Genomic DNA, 22,759 nt, shown 5'->3' on the forward strand with positions numbered 1-22,759 from the left:
CCATACTGCTCTTTCACAAAGTATAAACGTGAATTTCTCCTGCATGCTCACAAGAGATAGCATAAAAAAAGGGGAGGGGAAAAAAATGGCTACAGCTTGAAGTCAAGCAGAATTTAGGGCTGTAGAGAAAAAGCAGGCAATCTTCCTGCCCTCCTCCATCCCACCTTTCCCAGTGTCCCAACTCCATTTCAGTTTTGCCTGTATTGTGTGAAGAAAGCTCAGGAAGAGCACTCTGACTCAACCCACTTATCTAACCATGTGTAACACTTTGCTTCTTGTAAATTCGTGTGGCTTCCTCAGACAGCCCCCGTGAGCAGACCTGCCTTTCAGAAAACCCCTAGATCTTTCTCTGGTGGTTTAGAATGTGATATGTTTTTCATTACTGAGACAATGGAGCTATGTACACGAGCACAGAGAGCTGCCAAGGAGAAATGATGTGCTGTTAATAAGGTCACAGCTACATCTCCCGACAGGGGCTGCTGATTCTTTCAAAACAAGAAAAAAACCCAAACCCTTATATGTCTTCTCAGCCTTTGTATCATAAGCCTCAGAGGGATCACAAATTGGGGTGAGAGGGTCGCCCCACTGCCAGACAGGAATAGGCAGAAGCTCCATTTATCACCAAAGTACAAAGTCCCTGCTATCACAGCAGGGATGGCAGAGGTATGTGCAGGCTCCGTCCCTGCCAGCCAGGGTCAGCTGAAAAGCTCAGGTCTCCCCTTAGAGCTGGAGAGATAATCAGGAGATCTTTGGCTGAGTCACAAGCTCAGTACATGCAGACCTTATTCTTTGGGGAGAGATCTTAGCTTTCCTTCTTTCACAGAGACATCTCATGTAACCAGATGCCTTAAGCTGGTATCGATTTATCTCTTCTCATCCTTTCATTGATTGCCTAGAGGAGCACACGCTCGCTGTGGAAAGGAGGTATAATTCTCATTTTACAGACTGAAAACAAAGGCAGAAAAAAGGTCAGTGGTACCTAAGGTAAGAGGAATCTGTCTTTCCACAAATCTAACACTTGGAGCGGGCTGGGATCTTCCAGTCAGCCCAGTTCACCAGCTCAGCCAGTGATTCCAAAAATAAGGCTGATGATAACTGCCCAAACTTAGCAGCAGAGATAGTGAAATTATAAACCCTCTGAACTGCACCAACGAGGGCCATATGTTCCCCTGCCTCAAATGCACCATATCACAGAGTCGGTTACGACAAAGAACGCTGCTTGTGAAATGTGCACTTACCAATATATTGCACAGCGTATGGAGTAGCATGGTGAAAGAAAAGACATTTGACAAAAAAGGTGAGATGTTGCTGTACTGTCAAATTAGTACTATTTCATACTTTCTGTTAGTCTCCCTTTTCTGACTAGTGGGGAGACTTTCAGTATTCTCGTGGGTGCAGGATCAGTGATGCAAACAAATGGTTTTGATTAAAACAGAGCATGTTTTTCTACAGAAATTTCAGGGTTTAACTCTTTGAATGCCTGGTTACTGTCAGTCTTGCTAGGCTTCTGTGAGTTTCCTACTTCATCTTCTCTCTTCCCTCCCACCACAATGGTTATCAGATGGACTCCCTACTAATAAAATTCACAAGAGAGAAAGAACAGATAACCCTGGATTTTGGCAGTACCCCTGAGAGAAGCCTGATCAGGAAAGAAACTGGAAGAGCTTGTGAGGAAAGGAAATAATTTAGTTTGTTACAAATGAGTGTACTGTTTCTGCTTGCTTCTTTCCAATACATAATCAGGGTCACTCACAACATTAAATAGAGAGCAATAATTACGTTTTCCAGTTGTTCTTCCCTAGGGTAACTACAGAATAATGCGCTCATTGCCATCCAACAGAGAATGAGGCTTCTTGTTTCTCTACAGATACCACCTTCCTTATCCAAGAGATTTATCATTATTAATTGTCATCTGATTGCATTTGTACTCTTACAAAACCACATGGGTTTTATCTTTTGACAGACATGAGGGAGCTTCTCTAAAGCACCATTTAGAATAACAGGCTTTTAGATCTTCATGGTTTTATTCTCTTTCATTTGAAGCAGAATCTCAGACCTCATAGTACAAAGATGTGTCACAGATTTTCCTGGCTCTATTTTTTAGACAAGTCAAACTGGAAATGTTTATAGGACTGTGACTCATGTTTTCCTTTTATAATATACTTTTCTACTTTTTGGCCATTCTGTACTAGCATGGGACTGTCAGGATCCTTCCTAATGGCTGTGTGGTTTAGTCCCTGTGCCTTGCTTCCCACAGCGGAGAAAGAAGACCTGCCATTAAGCATCTCAGCACCATGGGCTCTTCGTCACACAACCCACATCTCCGCATGGCCATCTTTTGCAGCTTGCAACTCCATTGCTCCTGAGTAACTCCTGCAACATCACAACCTCCCTTTCTTGGGAGTCTGCAGAAATGTCCCTCCAAAACTTAGCCTAACAGATGTCAAAGTTTATTCATAAAAGGCTTTTCCTCATTCTAGGAAATTATCAGGCATGGTACTGACTTGAAGAGCTTGGCTTGTGTTCTGTTGTGTGCTTAAGCAGAATCTCTGGCAAGTTGCACAAATAAATCTAAAGTCAGTGGCTAAAAAAATTGACTATGCCAACAGGAAGAGCAAGAGCTTGGGAGTTCCTGATGATCTCACCCTGGAAACACGAACCCAGGCTGCGGGGGATCTCTGACAACTGATACCTAACGGTTTAAAGACAGCAACACATGAAGCAACATTATGTTACTTGAAATAACAGTCCACAAGAGTGGTCTTAAAGATTCTTGTAGCAATTACTTAGAGTGAAGCAAAGGAAGAGTTAATAATAGTAATGACCATGAGGTTCTGTGGGAATATTTTTCTTGGCAAAGCCTGTAGAGCCAGTTATTTTCCTTATCTGTAAATACTTTCTCAGACTGTATCAAATGAGAAAATCACTGGTTAGGGGTTGGGAGGGGATTCAATGACTCAGCAGAAGACCATGTTTGTTCTGCCACAAAGGCCTTTCATTCTGAACTGTCTGAGTGCCAGCTTTGTAAACCAGACAATTACTTCTTTCTAGATCACAAAAACATTGAGTTAATTACACAGGAAACTAGTAGCGATGACATGAAATCAATTTACATGTAATGATCATTTGTTGCTTATCAATCATCTCTAAACAATTCGGATGTTACAAGAAGGTAAAAAATTCCTTTTACACCTTGATCTTGAAAATAGACTACTGGGCTTAAACCTTTTTTTAAGGCAATAATCAAGCTTTGCCCCTGACTTTTGTGTCCATCAAAACATTTAACATCCAGTGCCTTCTCACTATGATCCCATTTATGTTATGGCCAGCTAACCAGATTGATCCACAGAATCAGCAGAGATCAGCACAGTGGTGCCTGGGGGGAACGCCAATCTTATCTTAACACTTTAGTTTTTAAAAAGGTGAGCGGTGAACTGCAGGGAAAAAAGAAATGGAGGACGGACAGAAAGGAGGCATCTTTAAGGCACCACCAACCTTTGACTACAAAAGAAAGAGTTCTCAGGTATTGCCAGATTTCCTCCAAAAGAGAGGCCTTTGGGTGCTGCTAAGCCTTTGGTCGCCCAAGAAATGCCTATGCCTTCAGAGAGGCAGGAAGAAGTTAGAAAAGAATAAAAGGAATCCATTCAGAATCAGAGGTGGAATGCAGAGATCCCATAAGCCTAGTATTTACCTTAGTTCACTCAATTTTGACAAAATCAGAAACATTTTTCTGCTTCCAGCACCCCTAGTGAGTGAGATCATAACCGCTCCTTACCTTACCAGCAGATTCTTGGGGTTACGAGTCTGATAATAGTCTTACCTAAGGTCTCCCTGAAAGATGCTTTCCATCCCCTGTCTGCTCCAAAGAAGTCAGTGTTAAACACCAGGAACAAGTTATTACTGGAGCTCTTAATATTCGGAGGCTGTTCTGAGCCACAGAATTTCCCAAGGAGAGGAGCATGGGTGTCTGAGCCGTCATATACAGCCACATAATCTTTGTAGCAGGAGGGAGATATTTCGAGCTGGAAGCTGTTGAATCTGTAAAATACACTTGGAGCTTTAGGTATCACACTTTCATTTCTATTCCTGTGTTATGTGTGTTTTTAGTGCTTGAGGAAAGGTCTGAGTAATAGCAATAGCCAAAGCCATACACAGACAGATACCACAAAACATTTCTCTTAAGGAACAAGCAAGCAGAACTATTAACTGCATGGCAAAACACTCCAGCCATCCAGCCTTAAAGAAATAGCGACCCTCACCCCCTAGGCCACTTGCAAGGCAAGCTGTCAGCACACCTCGGCTTTCTGTGAAGCAGCAGAACTCCCCTGTGCAAACATACCCTCTCTCACTTCTGCAAATTGCTCAGCCTGCAATTTCCTTGGGCACGTGAGGGGCATATAAAATGCAGGCTCAGAGTGCAGACCAGCTGGGTCTTCCACTTAGTTGGGAAATGTTCTCTTAATTCACCGTGAGCATATGTATGACAGAAGAACGTATCCATCTTTTAATTTCTCAGTGGCAAGATTTTGTGGCAGCCATATCTCTCTTCTAGGCAAGACAGCACACACTCAGAAGTATACTCTTTCTGGGTGGGTATTATTACTTGGGCTGTAAAGTGAGCACCAACCTTCTAAAAGAATTATTTTTTTTCTTGTATCATCAACTCACAGGAGTCTCATAACTCCTCAGAGGCTGACAGCATTTAACTAAAAGCATGAGCTGCATTTTTACAATTTCTTAGTCCTCTTGGTAACCAAAGTGGGAAGTTAAAATCGTGGCGATGTTTTGCACATAACAAGTTACAGAGAAAGATGTAATGGAGCCTGAGGTTGAAAAAGGTGGCTTCAGTAGCCATTTCTCATTTTAGTTCAGCTTTCCCCTTGGAAAAGGAAAGACAGAGAGAAAATTGTCAATAATTGCTCTTTAACTGGAGTCAGAGACCTCCCTGTCCCCTTGATGACAAGCTGAACTTGGATTACATACTTGAGGGCCACTACTTTGTTGTTTCCAACTGTGATGTAGTATGAGCAGTTCATGTTGTTGTGATAATCCAGAACTGAATGGGCCGGACTGCTGATAACACCAACAGGGCCATTGAAAATACCACCACAAGCTGTAGAGGAAACAGAAAAAAGAGTGATTAGTGTCTGAATACTAGCTTGGTCCTAATTCTCATATTTCTTGCAGGAGTTTAGCCATAAGGAAAGAAAAGCCCTTGATAAATTAGGAGCAGTCTTCACTGTCATGCCTAGAACTGTTAAATATGGAGATGTCTATCAGGTTGTGCTCTGCAGTGGAGGACGAGTCAGTATCGAAGTAACAGGCTGTTACTAGTCCGTACCAAATAGCAATGGCTCTGTGTTTGTGCAGTAAAAGATTGAGCCTGATTTCAAGTGTGCTGCAGTAGGACCAGGGAGCAGTGGGATGGGGTGGGTGCCCCATGCAGCAGCGTGAGTGAGGTGTGTCTGGAGTAGCTCTGCACCCGTTCTAGCTTGCCAAGAGAAATCTGGCTGATATGTGGGCAAAGACATTCCCTCATCCAACCCCTGGCCCCATGGAAGCCTCTGAAAGTTTGGCACCGACACAAAAGCAGTCACAATTGCACATGTAGCCCTGCCCCTGACTTTTCTGGAATAACTGTACGCAGAGCCTCATCATCTCTCCACCTCCCGGCAGGGCTGGGGCATTACTGTAGCATTCCTGGGCGGAAAGGCAGAGAGGAGTCCCCAGGTATCACTAACCCTGGGGACTGTTCCGCACCTCACCTTGTGCTGGGACTTGCCAGCAGTGGGGGGTGGCTGAGTTGGAGGACTGCATACTTGCTCTCTGGCTGAGGAGCAAGTTAAACTCTGCAGCTGTGAACTAAAGGCACTGCTTGGCTTCTCAGAGTTTCACACCATGGATGCTGATGAGGCCAGGATGTGGCTAATGTTTGTTCCCAGCTTCAGTGCTTGAGGGAACAAAAACTGTTATAAAACCAGCTCTAATCTCCATTGTTAGCTTCAGCCTTTATTTTATAATCTTAACTTGGCAAAAAATGTTTCCCTGCGTCCTGTTGATAAATAGCTCAAAGCCACACATAGCTTTTCATGTTTTAAAGGACATGCCATTGCCCAGGCCACCACCTTAACACCTCCTATACAGGGTGCTGCTGGATACAGAGCCCCTGACTCCTCAGCTGGCAGCCTGGAGCACTGGCAGATAAAGGACAGGAGCCGGAGGATAAAGAATGAGCATTATTCTACACTAGGAGGGGGAAGACTTTTTCTTTTTTTTTTTCAGCAAACAATACAACTAGAGGGAAGAGGAATGTTAATTGCTAGAATCTGCTTTGTATACAGCAACAAGCTAATAAGGCTGCAGTCATCTTTCTCAAATGTCAGAAGTCACAAGTCAGCAGCAACTGACTTGAGTGAGTTATGAAGGTCTTTTCCATGAGTAACTGCACATTGTCATTTCTCAGTGCCATTCCCTCTGTCTTATCTGTATCAGGCCATTCATTTTATATAAAGAATTTAGCCTTATGCTTTTTGCTGTGGCTTTGAACATGAGGAATGTATTAAGGGAAATACCAAAGTTAAGAACTCACACTTTTCTCTGCAGTTAGAAAATGAAATAGCTTTCAAAAATCAAAGCACCGTCTCTACAAGTTAAACCTAGAAAATATTAAAATTGGTTTTGAAAATAAAATTAATCTTTTGGGATATTTATAATTGTGCAAATGTGAATTCTAAACTCAGTTGGAAACTTCTTTCTCTAATACATATTTCCTCTTTAAACAAAAGAGATCTCATGTGAATGACAAAAAGGTTTGGTGAAAATATTTATTAAAAAATAAAAGTATATCTAGATCCCAATTTTTATTTACATTAACACCTGGCACTGCAAGAGGGTCATCAGATGGAGGCATATAGCTGGATCCATTTAAAGATCCTGTTCTGGTTCCCATGTTGTATAATGTAGTTTTAGTATAACTGAGAATCAGACCATTCTCCTGTATGTGACAAAATCTTTTAAATTAACTCAGTAAAATAAACTGGTGATGTTTCTCCTTAAACATTATAAAAACAAAACAAAACAAAACAAAACAAAACAAAACAAAACAAAAAACCAAACCAAACCAAACCAAACCAACCAAACAAACAAAAAAAACCCCTGCCAAAATGGGTTGCATTTCTTTTCTACAGCAAAGGAAAAGTGTTTCAGGTTCTGACTTGGTCCCTTGTAGTGTCTTGAAATGAGAACTGTGAGATAACACATCAGTCAGTGACAACATGCACCAAACAGTCCCATGTCCTGGTCCTGAGAGCTCTTTTGGGCAAGTGCAGAGGGAATATGAACCATCTACATCCATCTAAGGTATTCCCAACATGAGGTACAACATTTCCTACACTGAACCATTATCCAGCCGGAATATTTCCACCACCTAAAGCACAGGACAGTGGCTACTCACCAATTGCTCTGTATCTTGCCTGGAATCCAAAGCCTGCAATGTGGGAGTCGGTGTAGAAGTTGAGCAGCATAGGTCCAAAGACACTGACTGGGGCAGGGAGCTCATTACCACAGAGCGTGATGAGAGGATGTGGAGTAATCCTCGTCCCACTGAAGATGCTTACTCCGTCGTAAAGACAAATTCTGCTCAAGAGTGCTGGGGCTGCATGGACATAAAATGCAGAAGTGTTAGCAGCATATTTTCCATGTGATTTACTGAGCTGCAAGTATATAGACCTCACACAGGGTAAGAATTAAATTTTATATTACTTTCCATTCCAAGATCTCGGGATCTCATTTGCTTGCTGAGGAAGCAAACGTGGATTTTTAACATGCAGAAAAACTGAGGCAGAAAAAGGCAAAGAGACCTTGTATACAAGACATCAGATTGGTCTCATTCAACACATCCTATCATCTGGAAAAGGCTCCAGGCCCCTTGAGTTCGTGGGAGTTCATAGTGGAGTGAACACCATCTGTGAGGAGATGAGAGGACCTAACAAAAGCATGGATCTCCTCTGCACATCAAAGCAATGCATCTTTTGTTACAGGCAACAAACTACCTGGTATTTCTTTCCCCTAATGTAGAAGTCAGCACTCAGTGCAGGGAATTTTAAATTATTAAGAGTAAGAATTCAGGAAAATGAAAAAATAGTCCATACACTAACATGTTTCAGAGCTGACTTCTTTCTCTCTGAATTCTGTCAAACTTCGGAGTACCTAAACCCAGATTCTTCAGCTTGACTCAGAAAACAAAAAAATGTAAATTTAATCTTGCAGTTTGCCAGTGAAATGCTGTAACTGTGGCAGTCAGTGGAGATTTGGAGATGACTGAGCAATAGGAAAAAACCCAATAATTTTCAAGAGCAAGCTGCTTTAGGGGCCAATCGGTGCAGATATTAGGGTGAGTGAAAAGCTGCCCATTCAGAAGCACTAAGAAACACAGAAATAGGGAATGTAGCATTCTGCTATTTTTTTCACATTGTTTTTTAGTTTCTCATTTGCAGTAAGGTTTCTGGAGGAACAAGCCATCCTCTCCGACTCCGTGCCCTACCTTCCTGACTTTCTAGCCACCTCACCATCTGCAACCAGATTCGACTGAGGCAAGAGGTCTCAAATGTATTAAGTTCATGTAAGTTTCATGAAGGTCAGTAGCTGAGTTAGAGTGCCAGGAGAATGTCCCCAAAGAAGGACAAGCTGTGCTTTCAGTGTAAGGGCTGTGAGTTTGGGCAGAGACCTGCTGAGCTCCAGCCACCAGCACCCTGGGAGCTCAGAGCCGCATCACCACCTCCCTGCCCAGCTGGGAGCCATAAGCACGAGGAGAAGTTGGTGGTACCCAGGGTGGTACCACCAAGGGATGTATGGTGGGACCTAGAGAGGTTTGGTATCATGTGGGAGCAAGAAGGGAGCCACATGGGTTATGCAAGAAAGCTGGATTAATGCTGTCAGTGAAAAACACAGCACACATCTACTGAAAAATGAGCTTCATTAGTTGTTATGCTTATAGAACAACTTGATGTTTTCTTTGTCTTTTTCTCATCATTTACAAGCATAATGGAAGCTGGGGTGTCACATGTTTATTGAGGTCAAGTTATCATGTTTAGTGATCTGTTAGCAACAATGGGGCAGTTACTTAAACTACAAAGGATTACTAGGGAATTATCTAAATTTAACAGGAGAGACACTGAGCCTACCGTTGTAGCGGTGTGATTCCTGCAGATTGTCCAGTCAAAACAAGCTGCTTCCTAGTGTTGTAGGAAACAGGATGACTTGTATTGAACAGGACGACAAATAGGAATGGAGTGATAATTCTGTTTCACAAGAACAACAGAGTGATCCCAGCAGTCAGATATATTTCAGATCCTCTCTGGAGTTATAATTTAAAATTCCTTCTCTCTCAATGAAGACAATGTATTCTAACATGATTTACAATTATGCCAATAGGGAAATATGGTGCTTGTCTGACTCTAATAAGAGTAACTAAGCTGAAAACAACCAGCCACATCAGATAGCTGATTACACTGTTAATAAAATAATTAACAATATTCTTCATGTCCTACCCTATTATGAGAATACTTGATAATGTGATACAATTAAAAAACATAATCAATTTTAAAATACAAAGAAATGAAAAAAAAAAAGAAATGGAGACAAGTGTAATTTCAGAATGGAAAAGATTTGAGAAAGCAATTCAGATCCTTTTCTGAAAGGACTTTGGAGAAAGGCATGAAGTGAAATGGATTTCTCAGCAAAGCAAAGGTCCACAATACCCGTCACAAGTTGTTTCAAACTGCTGCACTGGAAAGAATAAGACGGTTGACATAGGATTGTGATCAAAAGGCTTAATTTCTAGCTTTGAATCCTCATTGTTTGGGCCAATATCATTTATGACCCATGAATCCTGGCAGGACTGATGATTGTTTGATCTCTATCTTGTAACTCATTCTCTTGTTTACACTTTTCCTTAATTTCTCGCCATACTAAATGCATTATTCTGTAAATAATCCCCAGCCTCAGATTCCTCTATTGTATCTCCTCATGTCATAATTCCAGCCTCTACACATACTCAGCACATCATCAGCAATTCTTCTCTGTGGTTTATTTCCTCTAATTCCATCATGTTAGATCTTTTCTAGACCAATTTCTGTCCCTTGCACTACAATGGAACAGCTTTCACAAGTCTCCAGAGATCTTTTCTTAGCCAGATGTCAGACCCACATCCTCTTTGAGCTGACAGGCACTTTCCACATAGCTAGCACTGTTTTTCTTCATAAAACGTTGTCTACTAAGAGCTTTTGTTCATCCTTCTGGTCTTACTGTATTCTCTCTTCTGATTCATCCATGAGGATTCAATGACACATCTCCTCTCCTGTCTTTCTCTCTTTATCTCCACATTAGCTCTGTATAATCTCATTTGCAAGGACAGATGCAACTACTGTCTTTATGCTGATGACCCCATAAGTCTACTTCCCTCCTCCAGGCCTCTTTCTGTTCAGACTAAAATCTTATTTCTGTTTCTCAACAAAACCATTCAATAGGAGAGCTTCCCCCCTGCCCCCAAGTCTTCCCTTTCATCTTCTTTCTTTACAGCCTCATCATTTTGCCTGCCCTCATTAGGTCCATGTCTATGATTTGGATCTCTCTAGGTCTTCACATCCAGGCTAGATGTAAATATTGTCAAGTGTTTCCAGTTATTATCTTTCAGATAAACTCTTTCCTATGCTTCCACATAGCTATGACTCTCACCTGAGAAACAGTGATTTTTCCAACACGGATACTGTACCATTTGTTCCTCTAGCCTTGATAATATGTCTTCCAAATACTGCTGGAGAGATCAATTATTTGGCCTGACATTGTGAACATATCCCTCTCTCTTTGAATTGCTGCATGTATTTGCTTTCAAGGCCTTTTTTTATCTGTCCGCACTCTATTTGTCATCTCTTGGTTCCACTCAGCATTAATACATTGACTCCTGCCTCCAAGGTCACATGGTAAGAGCATCAGTTGCCCTTACATTGCATTTTGAAATATGCCTTTGTGTTGTCTCCTTTCCATTTAGCAGAAATTACAGTCCAGTCTCATTATTCTCCATAAAATCATTTCTTTGATATGATGCCTGCACAAAAGCCTTGACCGAATTTGGGCCCCTAACTATCTTATCACTAATAACGATGGCTTCTTTCCATCTCTCTGTCTATAGCCATAGATTCTGTTTCATTTTGTATTGAGGCAGAACCTGTCTTTTTGTTTAAAGTTTGTAAAACTTAAAATAATGAGGTTTTGATTCACAACTGTGGCTTCTGGTATAAATGGTAATACAATTAGTAATTACTAATGTAGGAGAAGTATTACACAGATATATGCTCCTGTGCAATATATTAACCAGCTCCATAGCACAAGATACTATTTTGAAAGCAAGGAATTACAAGTCTTTCATGTATATATATCCTCTTTCAAAATAATCTATTGCAAAACTTGTCTATTTTCTGGATTGCCTAGTAACAACTGAGAAAGCAGATAGAGAAGACTCCAAAATGAAGCTGTGACTCTATCCCAGATTGCAAAATTACAGTTGCATGTTTAATGAAAAAAAAAAGGAGAAATAAACAAGTTATTAAAATGTTTTTCAGGTTGACATGGTATCAACACAATGCAGTTGTTTTTTATGGACAGAGTATAAATACTACAGAATTCTAAAAGCAGGTATTGCAGGAGGCCTACACCCATTTCCCCTGATTTTCCATGATTTGGAACTCAGACTTTATTGGATGTTATACTCATACTTGAAGAGTATTACAGCCATTTAATAATACACTACCGTAGCTGTCCTAGAGGTGTATTTGTAGGGATGTTCATCTGAATAAAGCTTATGAACAAAAGATGGATGTGATTAATTATTTCTTAGATAGTAAGTCTACTAAGATAGATAGATAAGTTTTTTTTACTAATCCTAATATGTTAGATTTGTGTAGACCTTTGATCCAAGGAGGGAGGACAGATGGAAGATGACATTTATCACTGTGGCAGAAGTGGGGCTGAGAAAACAAACTCACCCCCATTTGTTTGGTTCTTTATAAAATAACCAAACACAACGATGCAGGTGGTACTACAAGAAGCAAGTGGCAACCTATGCAACTTCATGAAAGAGGCAAATCAAAAGAGAGGTTCTGTAACCATATTCAGTTTGGCACAGGAAGAGACATTCTTCAAGCTGCAAGGAAATCACAGAGACTAAGCCAAACTCCATTCATAGGGTTAATCATCTTGCCTATGTTTTGCTGCCTGAATCTTGAGTATCTTGTGTAAGCTATTGTGTATGGCTTCCTGTAATAGTCAATGGGTAAAGAGAGTGAGGGAAGCCTTCAGAAGGCAATTCATTCCACCTGTACAACATATTTGGGTTTGAGTTCAAAGCACTTTTTCATTTCACTATAGGAGGAGATAAATCTAGATGATAATCTAAATTAGATGTCTATTTCAGGGCTCAAAGTCAGATAAAAATAATTTTTGTACCTACTGGGAAGCAGCCAATTTAGATTAAATTTTGATCACAAAATCAACAAATGCAGTTTCCTCCAGTTCTCTCTTGCTCTGTTACTTGCTATATTTAGTGCTTAATATATATTTAATATTTAGTACATGCATGTCATGTTGATTTGGTTCCAGATACTGACATTGTATCACTGCTGTGGGTTAACTGCCTCATTTGGAGTTGTTCTTTATAACCAGAACAGGCGTCTCATCATAATTGAAAACATAACTACTCTACAGCAGAGATCTGTGACTGACCCATGAAGTCATTCGATTTTGTACCAATGTGTCACTGCACTATAGCCGATTACCTTCTGCCTTTTAATTTTCTGGAAAAGATATCTCAACCAGTTAAAGTCAATGAGAGATGTATGCCTTACAGGCATTATTTTAGATACTTCATTTCATTACTAAACAACCATGAAAAAAACAATTGGATCCCTTTTGAGAGGTCAAATAGGTAGTAAATTATGTTTATTGGACATGTAGGTAAACTTTAAAAACCCAGTCCAGAACATCTGTACTAGCATGGTTAAAATTTTAAAGGCCACACTCAGCAACAATCAAAGCAGGTGCAATGCTTCCTTTCATATGGAATAGCTAGAAATGTTTTTAACAGATGCTGCCAAACATTGTCCTGATTTTGCAAAAGAACTAAGGGAGTTCACGCTGGAAACCCTTAGGCACATGTGCTAAACATATTCAGGGGATGGCTGAATACGTTTTCACTTCTGCATGATAGTTTGCAAGATGGTGGTTTCAATCTTCTTTCCAATTTAAACCCAGGCAATTTCTCTTTGCTACAGGGTTGTATTTTAAGATTTTGTGAGAAATATTAATAATCAACTACTGGAGAGTGTCATACTTCCTCTTTTATATCCAGATGTCCTTTAGCTCATATCCACAGTTCTTTTCTTTCACGTGACTAAGGACTTTTAGTTTGTGTAGCCTAAGGAAGCCTATAACAATAAAGGAGCAAATTGCCCTGCAAGAAGTAGAATATTTTTAGTATTTATTTGGGTCTATGTTTATTATTATGTCTGTATCACTTACCTCTTTGCTTTAACCTTCTTGAGAATAAAAGCTTGAATCTATTTATAAATTAACTGAATGCACAGACAGAATACAGATCAGTAATGTACTCATAGAGGTGTCAGAATTGGCATAATCTGATTCAGCCTAATGTTTAGTGTGTCTGCTGAATAACAATGTCTTCTACATGAAGAAATTATGTAATTTCTGTGGTTTACATTTCATTTAAAAAAAAAAATCTTAAAGTAGTGGTTTGTATTAGGGGATAAAAAAAAAGTTTCAGATAAAATCGTAGTCAAATCAAATCTTTGTCTCAGACCTAAATTAAGTTTGTACCAGAATACTTTTGAATTCAAAACAGTTTGAAAACTTAAAAAGAAAGTAAAAGAAGCCTATTTTCTGACTTTATTGTTTGGTCTGAAGAAAAACTCAAATTATGCACCCCAGCTTAGTAACAAATTACTTAAAAATCTCTTTGTCTAGGTCACTTCAAGGGAACCAAATTAAGATGGCCTCAAAATATGTGATGCCACCCAAGTAGTTTGGACATACTGATTCCTCTGTGTTATCATGACATCTCCACCCATAAAAATTTGATCCTATAAAAGTTGGGAAAGTTTTACCATTCACACCAATGAGACCAGGATATTATACTTGTTATTTCTGGCTAAATTCTAGCAAGTTTGAAAATCTCAAGAGGGACTTTTGTTCATGGGTATATACAGGGTAACAACTTTTATATGTTTTCAGTTACTGTAGTCTTTCACCTAGTTTCACATTTATATGTTCGTACATCCTTGTAAAACACCCAAGTATATTTATATCCGTTTTGTCAGTTAAGGAAACAGAAGCACTGAAAAGCAAAACAGCTAGCCTAAGATCAAAAAGATTATAAGACTCAATGGCAAAAAAAAGGCAGGAACAAAGACCCAAATTGGCCACAGTCACTCTTATACTCCCACTACCTGGCAAATTCCCAACTTCATTGCTGCAAGATATTCAACAGGTGAGATCTATCTTCACTCTTCTGGAAGCCTTCAGTGATGCAAAACTGAACCCTGGAAACTATCTCTGTAAATGTTTGTCTGTAAATTATTTTCAGAATGGACCAGCAAATTAAACAATCAACCATTTTCCACAGTAGAAGACTTGTATGTTTTCAAGTAAGAAGTTACACTTCATAGTACATACTGAAATTATGAAGAACGAGTTACCTTCCAAGTGGAAAGTCTCAAACTCTAGGATCACCAGTGACTGTGGTCCCCGATCTATGATATAACTGCAGTTCAAGTTGTTATCATACTGACTAGGGTAGTTAGGAGAGACGATACGACCTGCAGAGCTGGTGAAATTTACTCCGCATCCTGCAAACATAAATAAATAAGACACAGTTATAATCCAGGTGATAACATCATTCCGGTTTTGCAGTGAGAAAACCAATAATGTACACAAGGACCTCATCTCTCCTTAAGAGGCTGGTCAAAAAAGCAGGGAGAGTAGTATATATCATGATGGCAAAAGTAGGTCTTACACACATACAGAGCAGTGTTTTTGGGAAACACAGGGCCTTCTCACCTACAGCCTCACACAGTATCTTGGAGTGTCCTGGATAAGACCAGGCCATAGCTCCTCAGCCCACTGACCAGAAGGACACAGCACTGCCATTCTTACAGGTTTGGAGCCTGCACCTTTCAAAATCCCTTAGTATATACAAATGTAGCTGAACTGGATGGGGGGGTTATTGGGGCACATCAGCAGCTTAGCCTCATTTGAAAATGCCCATGCTAGCTGAAGTGGTACCATTCTTCCTTCATGCCTGACAGCCAGGAGGATGCAGTCTGTTGTAGGGCCATCTCTGGGTTGCTTTGCTATATGCAAAGGCAGGAAAGGTTTGCCACCCAGAACTTCTCAAGCACACAGAACTGTTCATTTTCATGGAGCTCTTTCTGATCCTAAAGACTTGCATGGCCTTGGGGTTTCTTCTTATTTTAAGCTACAGGCTTAAAAGAGTGCAGTGCGCAGTGAAATGCTGGTATAAGATTAGGAACAGGCATATGAAGCCTGTGATTGTCTCCACTAAGAGGTTGTTAGTTGTTACTGACAACATTAGTGCAGACATTATAAAAACAAAAGAAGTTTCAGTTCAGAATTCTGTATACTTCAATAGTGTCTTCCTCTAAGCACTTAATTTGTCACTGTTTTAACCTGAATCCAGTGAAGGGAAAGTGGTTTGCTTTGGCCGCATCCTACAAAAAACCCAAACAACCGCCGGCAATTGAGCACTACCTCCTACACTTCCGGTGGGTTTGACCATCTCAAAGTGCATGCCGTGGTTAAAGAAATGGAGAGGCCCACCCAAGAAATGCCACTTGAGCTACATGAAATGCAAATACAACAAAGCAAAGCAAAGCAAAGGCCAGAGCAGGTGGTGAGGAGCAATTTCTTCTCCTGAGAGCAGTTTATGTGAAGGGCATTGGCTGCACCATACACAGGAGAAATTACCACAGCTTCAGCCTGTGCCTTGAAAAGAAGAACAGAGATAACCATTCTAAAGGAGGAGCAGATCCTTTTTCCTTTTTAAGAAGATTATAGCTTTAGCTTCCAAGCAGTTTAGCTACAGAGAAACAAATTCTTAACATTTAAAGCCTATTCATTTCTTTTCGGCACACTGAAAAGGCAAAGGTGGCTAAGAATAACTACAAAGTTATAGCTGCATGGAGGATCTTTGGCAAGTCCAACACTGGAGCACACAGTAGCTCCATTGCGTTCAGTAAGGAAAATCTTGGTTTCAAAAGCCTGGCAGAGGCTTCAATGCCTTGTTGGACTGACGTCTGAATTGCTACACACAGGTCAAACTAATCCAAAATGGACAAACAGAGCAGCCATTTGGCTTTAATATTACTTACTGCTTATGAAAGATGCAGAGAAACCTGTCCCGGAAGCATCCTGAGACTGAAATACTGTAGTTATCACATTGTTTGGAGCAACAACAGGATCAGGAGCTGAACTTCCACATCCTGTGGTTAACAAAGCTGCTTCTTCTTCATCATTTCCTCTCCACACCTGACAAGCCCAGATTGGAAATGGTTTAGTGCTTTCAAAGCCCATGTAGTTTGTGGGAACCCACCAGGAATTGCATATGCAATTGTTCTTTCCATAGACTTAGGGTAGGATTCCTCTCACACTGAATCTTAGAGATCTAAATTGGAGCTAATCGCTCTCCATTCACTCTACAGTCAGTGGAGACAAAAAGACTTCTCCAAGGAGTGAATCATAGTGAATAACTTAGGTTGCCAGGGACCTCTGAAGGGCATCTGGAGGTCATTTGCTCAAACTCCTGCTGATAGCAGAGCCAACGTAGATCAGGTCCAGGGAACCAGAGAAAAACATTTTATGCACATCATTACCTACCTCCATTTTGTCTCTGCTAACTTATCTCCATACACCCTATGAATATGAATATCTGTGTATACAATGAATTATTAAATGCAATCCTTATATTATTGATAAGTCAATAAAAACCAAAGCTGTCATGCTAGGATAATATAGAGGCATCAAACTGGAAGATCTGGATCCTTAATATCTAGTCTTGCTAATCAAAAATTATTCCCATTTTTGTTATGTTGCATTCACTTGTTCACTGACAAGTATCAAATCATGTAGAGAGTTAACACAATAATATAATTCACAAAAAATATAATAAAGAAAAATACAATTTTTTTTTCATGTTACTTCAACTGTACCAATAACCAATTTAAGTTCAATCAAACCATGCATTCAAGAAGCACATGCAGGTTTAGGTAGGTATTTCAGTGAAATCCTTTTCAGGTAATTAGTTAAACATGTACTTGAGGCTCACAGTTTAATCACTGAATTTCAACACACATATGAAATGAAACATAGGCATAAATGCATGATGTTTCTGAATGCTTAAATAATTTCCTGAATCAGGATGTTTATTGCCAAGGATTTAAAATGTCTGCTTTAAGAAAAAAGAAAAAATTATTTACTCTAATAATAAATTTATTTTTCATCAATGTGTTTGAACAGTTTTTTTACTGGTACTTTATACCAAAAATATATTAAAAACAAATAATATTTGATTTTTAAAATAATGTGTTTGAAAGAAGTCTAGTGGAACTAGAAGAACCACATGAAATTGTGATTGCTCTAAGCAACCATCCTAGAAAGAGTTAGCCAAGGGTTAGTCTGTAAGTATAGGCATATGAATCACCTCATTCATCTGGCCAGGTGTTTGAGGCAATGGATGCTCAAAGGATTAATATAAACAGTCTATGGCCTGGCCAAGATTTTGCAAAGTCACTATTGATTTTGGATTCCTCTTTTTTGGCTGCTCAGCTTGGAAAGAATGGAAGAAACTTACATCTGTTCCACACTTTTTCATATCCAGACAACTTCATACATCTCAAATTGGACATTCAGAAACGGAGGTGGACATCACCAAAAATTTCAGATTTCTCTCTATGGAGAAAGTCTCTGATTGACATAATTTTGACCATGTCATTCAGGACAGTTTAGAAATTTGAAATTAAAGCACCTTTACTGAGAGGCACTAAGACTTCCATATTAGTGAAATTTATTGTAACATATTACATCAATTAATCAGTGGAGCAGGCTATGAAAAGACAAATATAATACTATTTTTTTCTACAGCCTTAAAAAATGAGTGCAATTGTGGTTTGTAAGTTAGTAGGTATAGATCAGATGTACAGCTGCTCAAGTCTTCCTACATGTCAAATTATGTTTGCCCTTTATTTCAAGTGGGAGTTGTACTGCTGTGGAGAAAATGAGCACAAAACCACTGAACATATGCCAAATGCCTGAGAAAAAAATGACACTGAAAAATTCAAAGCATGTCTGCTCCATTCTATTGCTTTGAAAACAAGTGGCTCTTGACAACCTATGAAAGATAAGAATGCTATCTTTGTTTTTTGAGATTAAAAAAAGAAGGATTAGTGCAACTTGGACAGTTTATACACTTATAAAGAGGTTTTGTAGAATTATAGTGTCAAATTCTTGGTTTTTTACTCACTGGAGTAATTGAAAAGGTCTTTTCATTAGACTGTATTTTCTCATTGTTTCCTGGTTCTGAAGTCATATGTACTTTTTTAATATTTTTCATTTTTGGGGCAGCATGTAGAGTGATGGGACCCTGCTGGAGGTGGAACCTCAAGAACTGATAAAAATTAAAAATATATACAAGCCAGTTCTCAAGGCATACAGAAAATTGACTGTATTGGTACAAGGACTTCCTTTTATATTTCCTGAATTTTGTGCCTTGATTGCAAAACAGGATTCTGGAATCATGACTTCTTAAAGCACTGCTCTGCTGATCTAATGCCAACAATTATTTTACCTTCACATAACTGCTCTGGCAGCTTCCATTGCTATCTGGAATCTGGAAGTTACTGTGGAAGTTCATCTCCAAGTGTTTGCTTTCATGCGTAATGATGGTCCATGTGCATCTGGTGTTCATGGGAAAGTTTTGAGGCCAATGAGGAGATTTGATCATACCATTATCTGAATGAATGATTCCACCACATCCTGGAAAAAAGAGCAACAGGTGGAAGAAATGTTCAAATATTTGCTGTTCCTGTCAGCTTGGAATGGCAGTTTGCTTCTGTGGCTGCAAGAGTGAGAGAGGAAAGCCCTGAGACTCATTCAAACTTCATTTACCCCTCTTCTAATTGATTTTCCTTCTCCCACCCCTGCAGCAGGGAGGTAGTTACACTCTAGAGAAGGTCTCTCTTTTTATTTCACTTTCTCTTCTTCACAAGCTCCTTCTCCTTGCCAGTTCATACTCTTTTGCTCTGGTCCATCTATATAGTCCTGACAATTAGAAGTGAGTGTTGCTTAGAGAGAGAGTAAGGGTCAGAAATACATTAAGGAGGAGCTTCTCCTGAGACTGTGCAGGTTCCTTCCCACACCCCACAGCATGCACATCATGACTGACAGCCATTTAGAAAAGCACCCTAGGGAAAAAACTCAATCTGCCGCTGAATCCTTTTTTTTCTCACTCTGCAATATGCGAATATTGCAGTTCCACATGTGAATCTACTCAAGCTACATCCGTTTACCCAGGGCAAAATGGTGACTTCTCCTCCAGCCCAGGCAGCCCTGTGGATCTCAGTGGGATTATGGAGAGGGCTGAAAAACATGCCTTTAAAAATTGTTAACAGATTCATGTATAAGGGAATAGATGGTCATGGCTCTGTGGCAGCTCGTGTTCTTATACATAATAAGTTTAGTTAATTTGAAACACACTTGCAAATACCATGCCAAGAATAATTTACTAGGGCTATGTGTACAGTACTAGCAACCCATTATTATTTCAGAGACGATGTAGTAAAAGGATGAATAAAGAGCAAAAAAAGGTTTATAACATTCTACTTTTTTCCTCTTTATTAAAAAAATATATATTAGCTTTAAAAGGAAGATTTTATTTTTCATTCTTCTATGTTAGAAATGGCAATTGTGTTTAGAAGGATATGAGGCCAAGTTCTGCTCATATGTACAGAATGTAAACCCAGAGATTCTCAGTGGACAAATGAGGAGAAAGCTGAGGAAAGGAAACCAGGTATATAAAAATGAATCTCCTTTCACACAGAGAATACTGATTATGCACATTGCATGTGTATGCTAATGTCTACTACATCATTGAAGAGTAGCCTTCCTTGCGCATGAAATCCCAGTGACAACAGGGAACAGTGTCAAAAACCTGCTTAGGTGACAGTGTATATTCACGCAAGCACAGACTATTGATATGTTTAAGAAGACACTCCATCAACTGACTGTGTGAATACTGCTAGATCATTAACTGATGGAAAGCTGAACCGCACCAGCCAGAAAGTTTGCAGCTGGAGGTGACGCTAGGGAATACATTGCCAGCTCTGTACTGAGGTAGGAAGGCACAATGAATTCTGCCCTGCCACCAGCCAGCACATCTACACTTGCCTTTAGTCACCTCCTGAAGGACAGTGTGCAAATGGTAAGATACGTTTTTTTTTTTTTTAAATCCAGACAGATGATAATTTCAACAGAGGAAAGGTAGCTTTTTAAAATGTACCAATTCAATCCTGCATGTGTACCACCTTCAAAAGTGTACCAATATCTCCACTAAAGTGGAATAGTTTTAGGCTGTTGTCACATGTGCTCTTCGAGAAGTTCTGTCTGCCTCTCTCTTTTGAAACTGACCTCTTTCTAGTTTTAAGTGTTTAAACCAAATCAAACTGTGAAACAATTGTTATTCAAGAAATGAAATGTCTCATAGTCACTGACAATAGAAACCACTGCTGGGAGGATAATGAGCATGGTATCAATTTACAAACATCAAGAAACTGCCAGTGGGAGGCTTAAAAAGTACAAAATCAGTCCAAATTTTGTTTCATTGTGTGAGATCAGACAACCCTGGTTTAATACTTGACTTTTTTACTGCTGGCTTCTCTCAGGAATGCTGAAGATGCTGGCATGTATTTCTTTTGTTCTTTAACGCAAACTTAATTAAAGAGGAGGAATCCAATTTAATTTTGAGGTTGAAAAGTGCTATATAGGCATGATGTACTGCTATGTTAGACCTGACAAAATCAGTATTTTTTCTCTTACCTAGAGATTCTGCTGTCCATGTTGCATAAAAGCCACCTCCTTGAATTGAGTGATCAGAGTTAAAGATGACGACTAGCTTGCTGGAACCAGACCGAATAGTCCCAGGGGACGTGTTTCCACAATACCTTCCTATGACAGGAGACCCAGGAGAGCCACCATTCAGGATAGTAACAGAGTCCCACTTACAAAGCGAATGATTTTCAACATGGAAGGCTGTAAAAGTAAGCTGCAACACACAAAAGCGACGTTCAGGAGCTAACACCAGCCACACCTGCAGAGAGGTTAGAGCAATTCCAGCCAGATCCCATAGCCATCCTAGCACAATGATTGCTGGGTATGCCTAAAAATCCGACCCTCACTTCACCTTGATGCTTTCTTGCAAGTATTACTTGGAGTCTTGCCACTGTAAGTAACAGCTGCTACTTAGCAGGAAGACAGACATGGAAGAGGAACGCACAGGTTCAAAACTGGCATTATTGGAACTTAACCATATGTTTGAAGCTAAGTACGTGCTTCAAAACGGTCTTGAATATGCGCAGGGGTTGAACCACTTTCCTGCTCTCCAGGCTTCTGTCATGAAACTGAAGTTGCACATTCAAATATAAGTAGCTATTTAAGCAGAAAGCCTTGGATTTTTTTCTTCCTATTATTTTGAATCAGAATACTCAACAGTTGCTAAAAATGTTAGTTTCCATTAAATCTGAGAGAAGCGGTTGCATGGTTGGTTCCTGTGGGCCTGAATGCATCACATAAATAGACTGGGCTAGGCAGGCAGCTTCTGACCCTGTCTTCCTCCCATACTGATGCCATTTGCCCTTGGAGTGATATGTGCACGGGTGGGATTTCCAGTTCAAAGATTTAGATTGCTGATCCAGTGGACTCTTGGATTTGTCGATGTTGAAATATTGATGTACACTAATGACTGCCTGGCCCTCTTCCAATAAGGCTTTTTACCAGTTCCAGGATTGGGATCTTTGTGGAAAAGTTTAGCAAATACACAGTACTTCTTCCTGTAACTTTTGTATGTATTCATTTCCAAAAGAACTCTGCCTGAGGCAAAGACCAAATACAAATTTAGCTGAAATGGTTTAAGTTCAGAACTTTACCAGCAACTGAAACTGGCAGCTTATACTGGAAAAGGTTAGTCTGCCTTCACTGAGGGGGCTGCTACTCAGTCCTTTTAAAATAGAAATCTACTTCCATCTGATTAAAATTAGTTCTGCTTTAAACAACTTTGTGGATTAAATAGAAATCTTGTGTTCTACTAAAATAATCCTGTATTCCCTGAAGTACCTAGGCAGTGGTCAGAATATCATGCAACGGAATAATCAGGACTATGGGTTTGCGTTTCTAAGAAATACCTTCATAGTTGTCAATAAGGAAAACATGATAGGGAAATTAGTGAAAGACATTACATGTGAAAATCTGCAATGTGTTTTTACAAAATTGGTTTTCAGATATTTTTCTGACCTGGACCGCAAATGTCACTGATCGGACCTGTTCTCCAAAGGATCAGTCAATTAATTCAGTGAGTGAAGTTTAGCACTGCTTGGTCATAAAGGTGCTTAAATTGGTCTCTCAGCAG

General features: G+C 39.7%; 1 protein-coding gene across 1 annotated transcript in view; it reads right to left on the bottom strand.

The window, feature by feature from the left end:
* Nucleotides 1-22,759, bottom strand: part of CUBN (cubilin) — a 148,300-nt gene that overhangs the window by 13,299 nt on the left and 112,242 nt on the right. Inside the window, exons 53-59 of the mRNA XM_050915645.1 lie at nucleotides 21,175-21,400; nucleotides 18,929-19,116; nucleotides 16,458-16,614; nucleotides 14,766-14,915; nucleotides 7,454-7,654; nucleotides 4,984-5,113; nucleotides 3,821-4,038 (exon numbers count right to left, since the gene is read on the bottom strand). Of these exons, the coding sequence (XP_050771602.1) occupies nucleotides 3,821-4,038; nucleotides 4,984-5,113; nucleotides 7,454-7,654; nucleotides 14,766-14,915; nucleotides 16,458-16,614; nucleotides 18,929-19,116; nucleotides 21,175-21,400 (1,270 nt within the window). The remainder of the gene's footprint in view (nucleotides 1-3,820; nucleotides 4,039-4,983; nucleotides 5,114-7,453; nucleotides 7,655-14,765; nucleotides 14,916-16,457; nucleotides 16,615-18,928; nucleotides 19,117-21,174; nucleotides 21,401-22,759) is intronic.

The sequence above is a fragment of the Gymnogyps californianus genome, chromosome 2 (assembly GCF_018139145.2).
Source record: "Gymnogyps californianus isolate 813 chromosome 2, ASM1813914v2, whole genome shotgun sequence".
NCBI classification, from domain to species: Eukaryota; Metazoa; Chordata; class Aves; order Accipitriformes; family Cathartidae; genus Gymnogyps; species Gymnogyps californianus.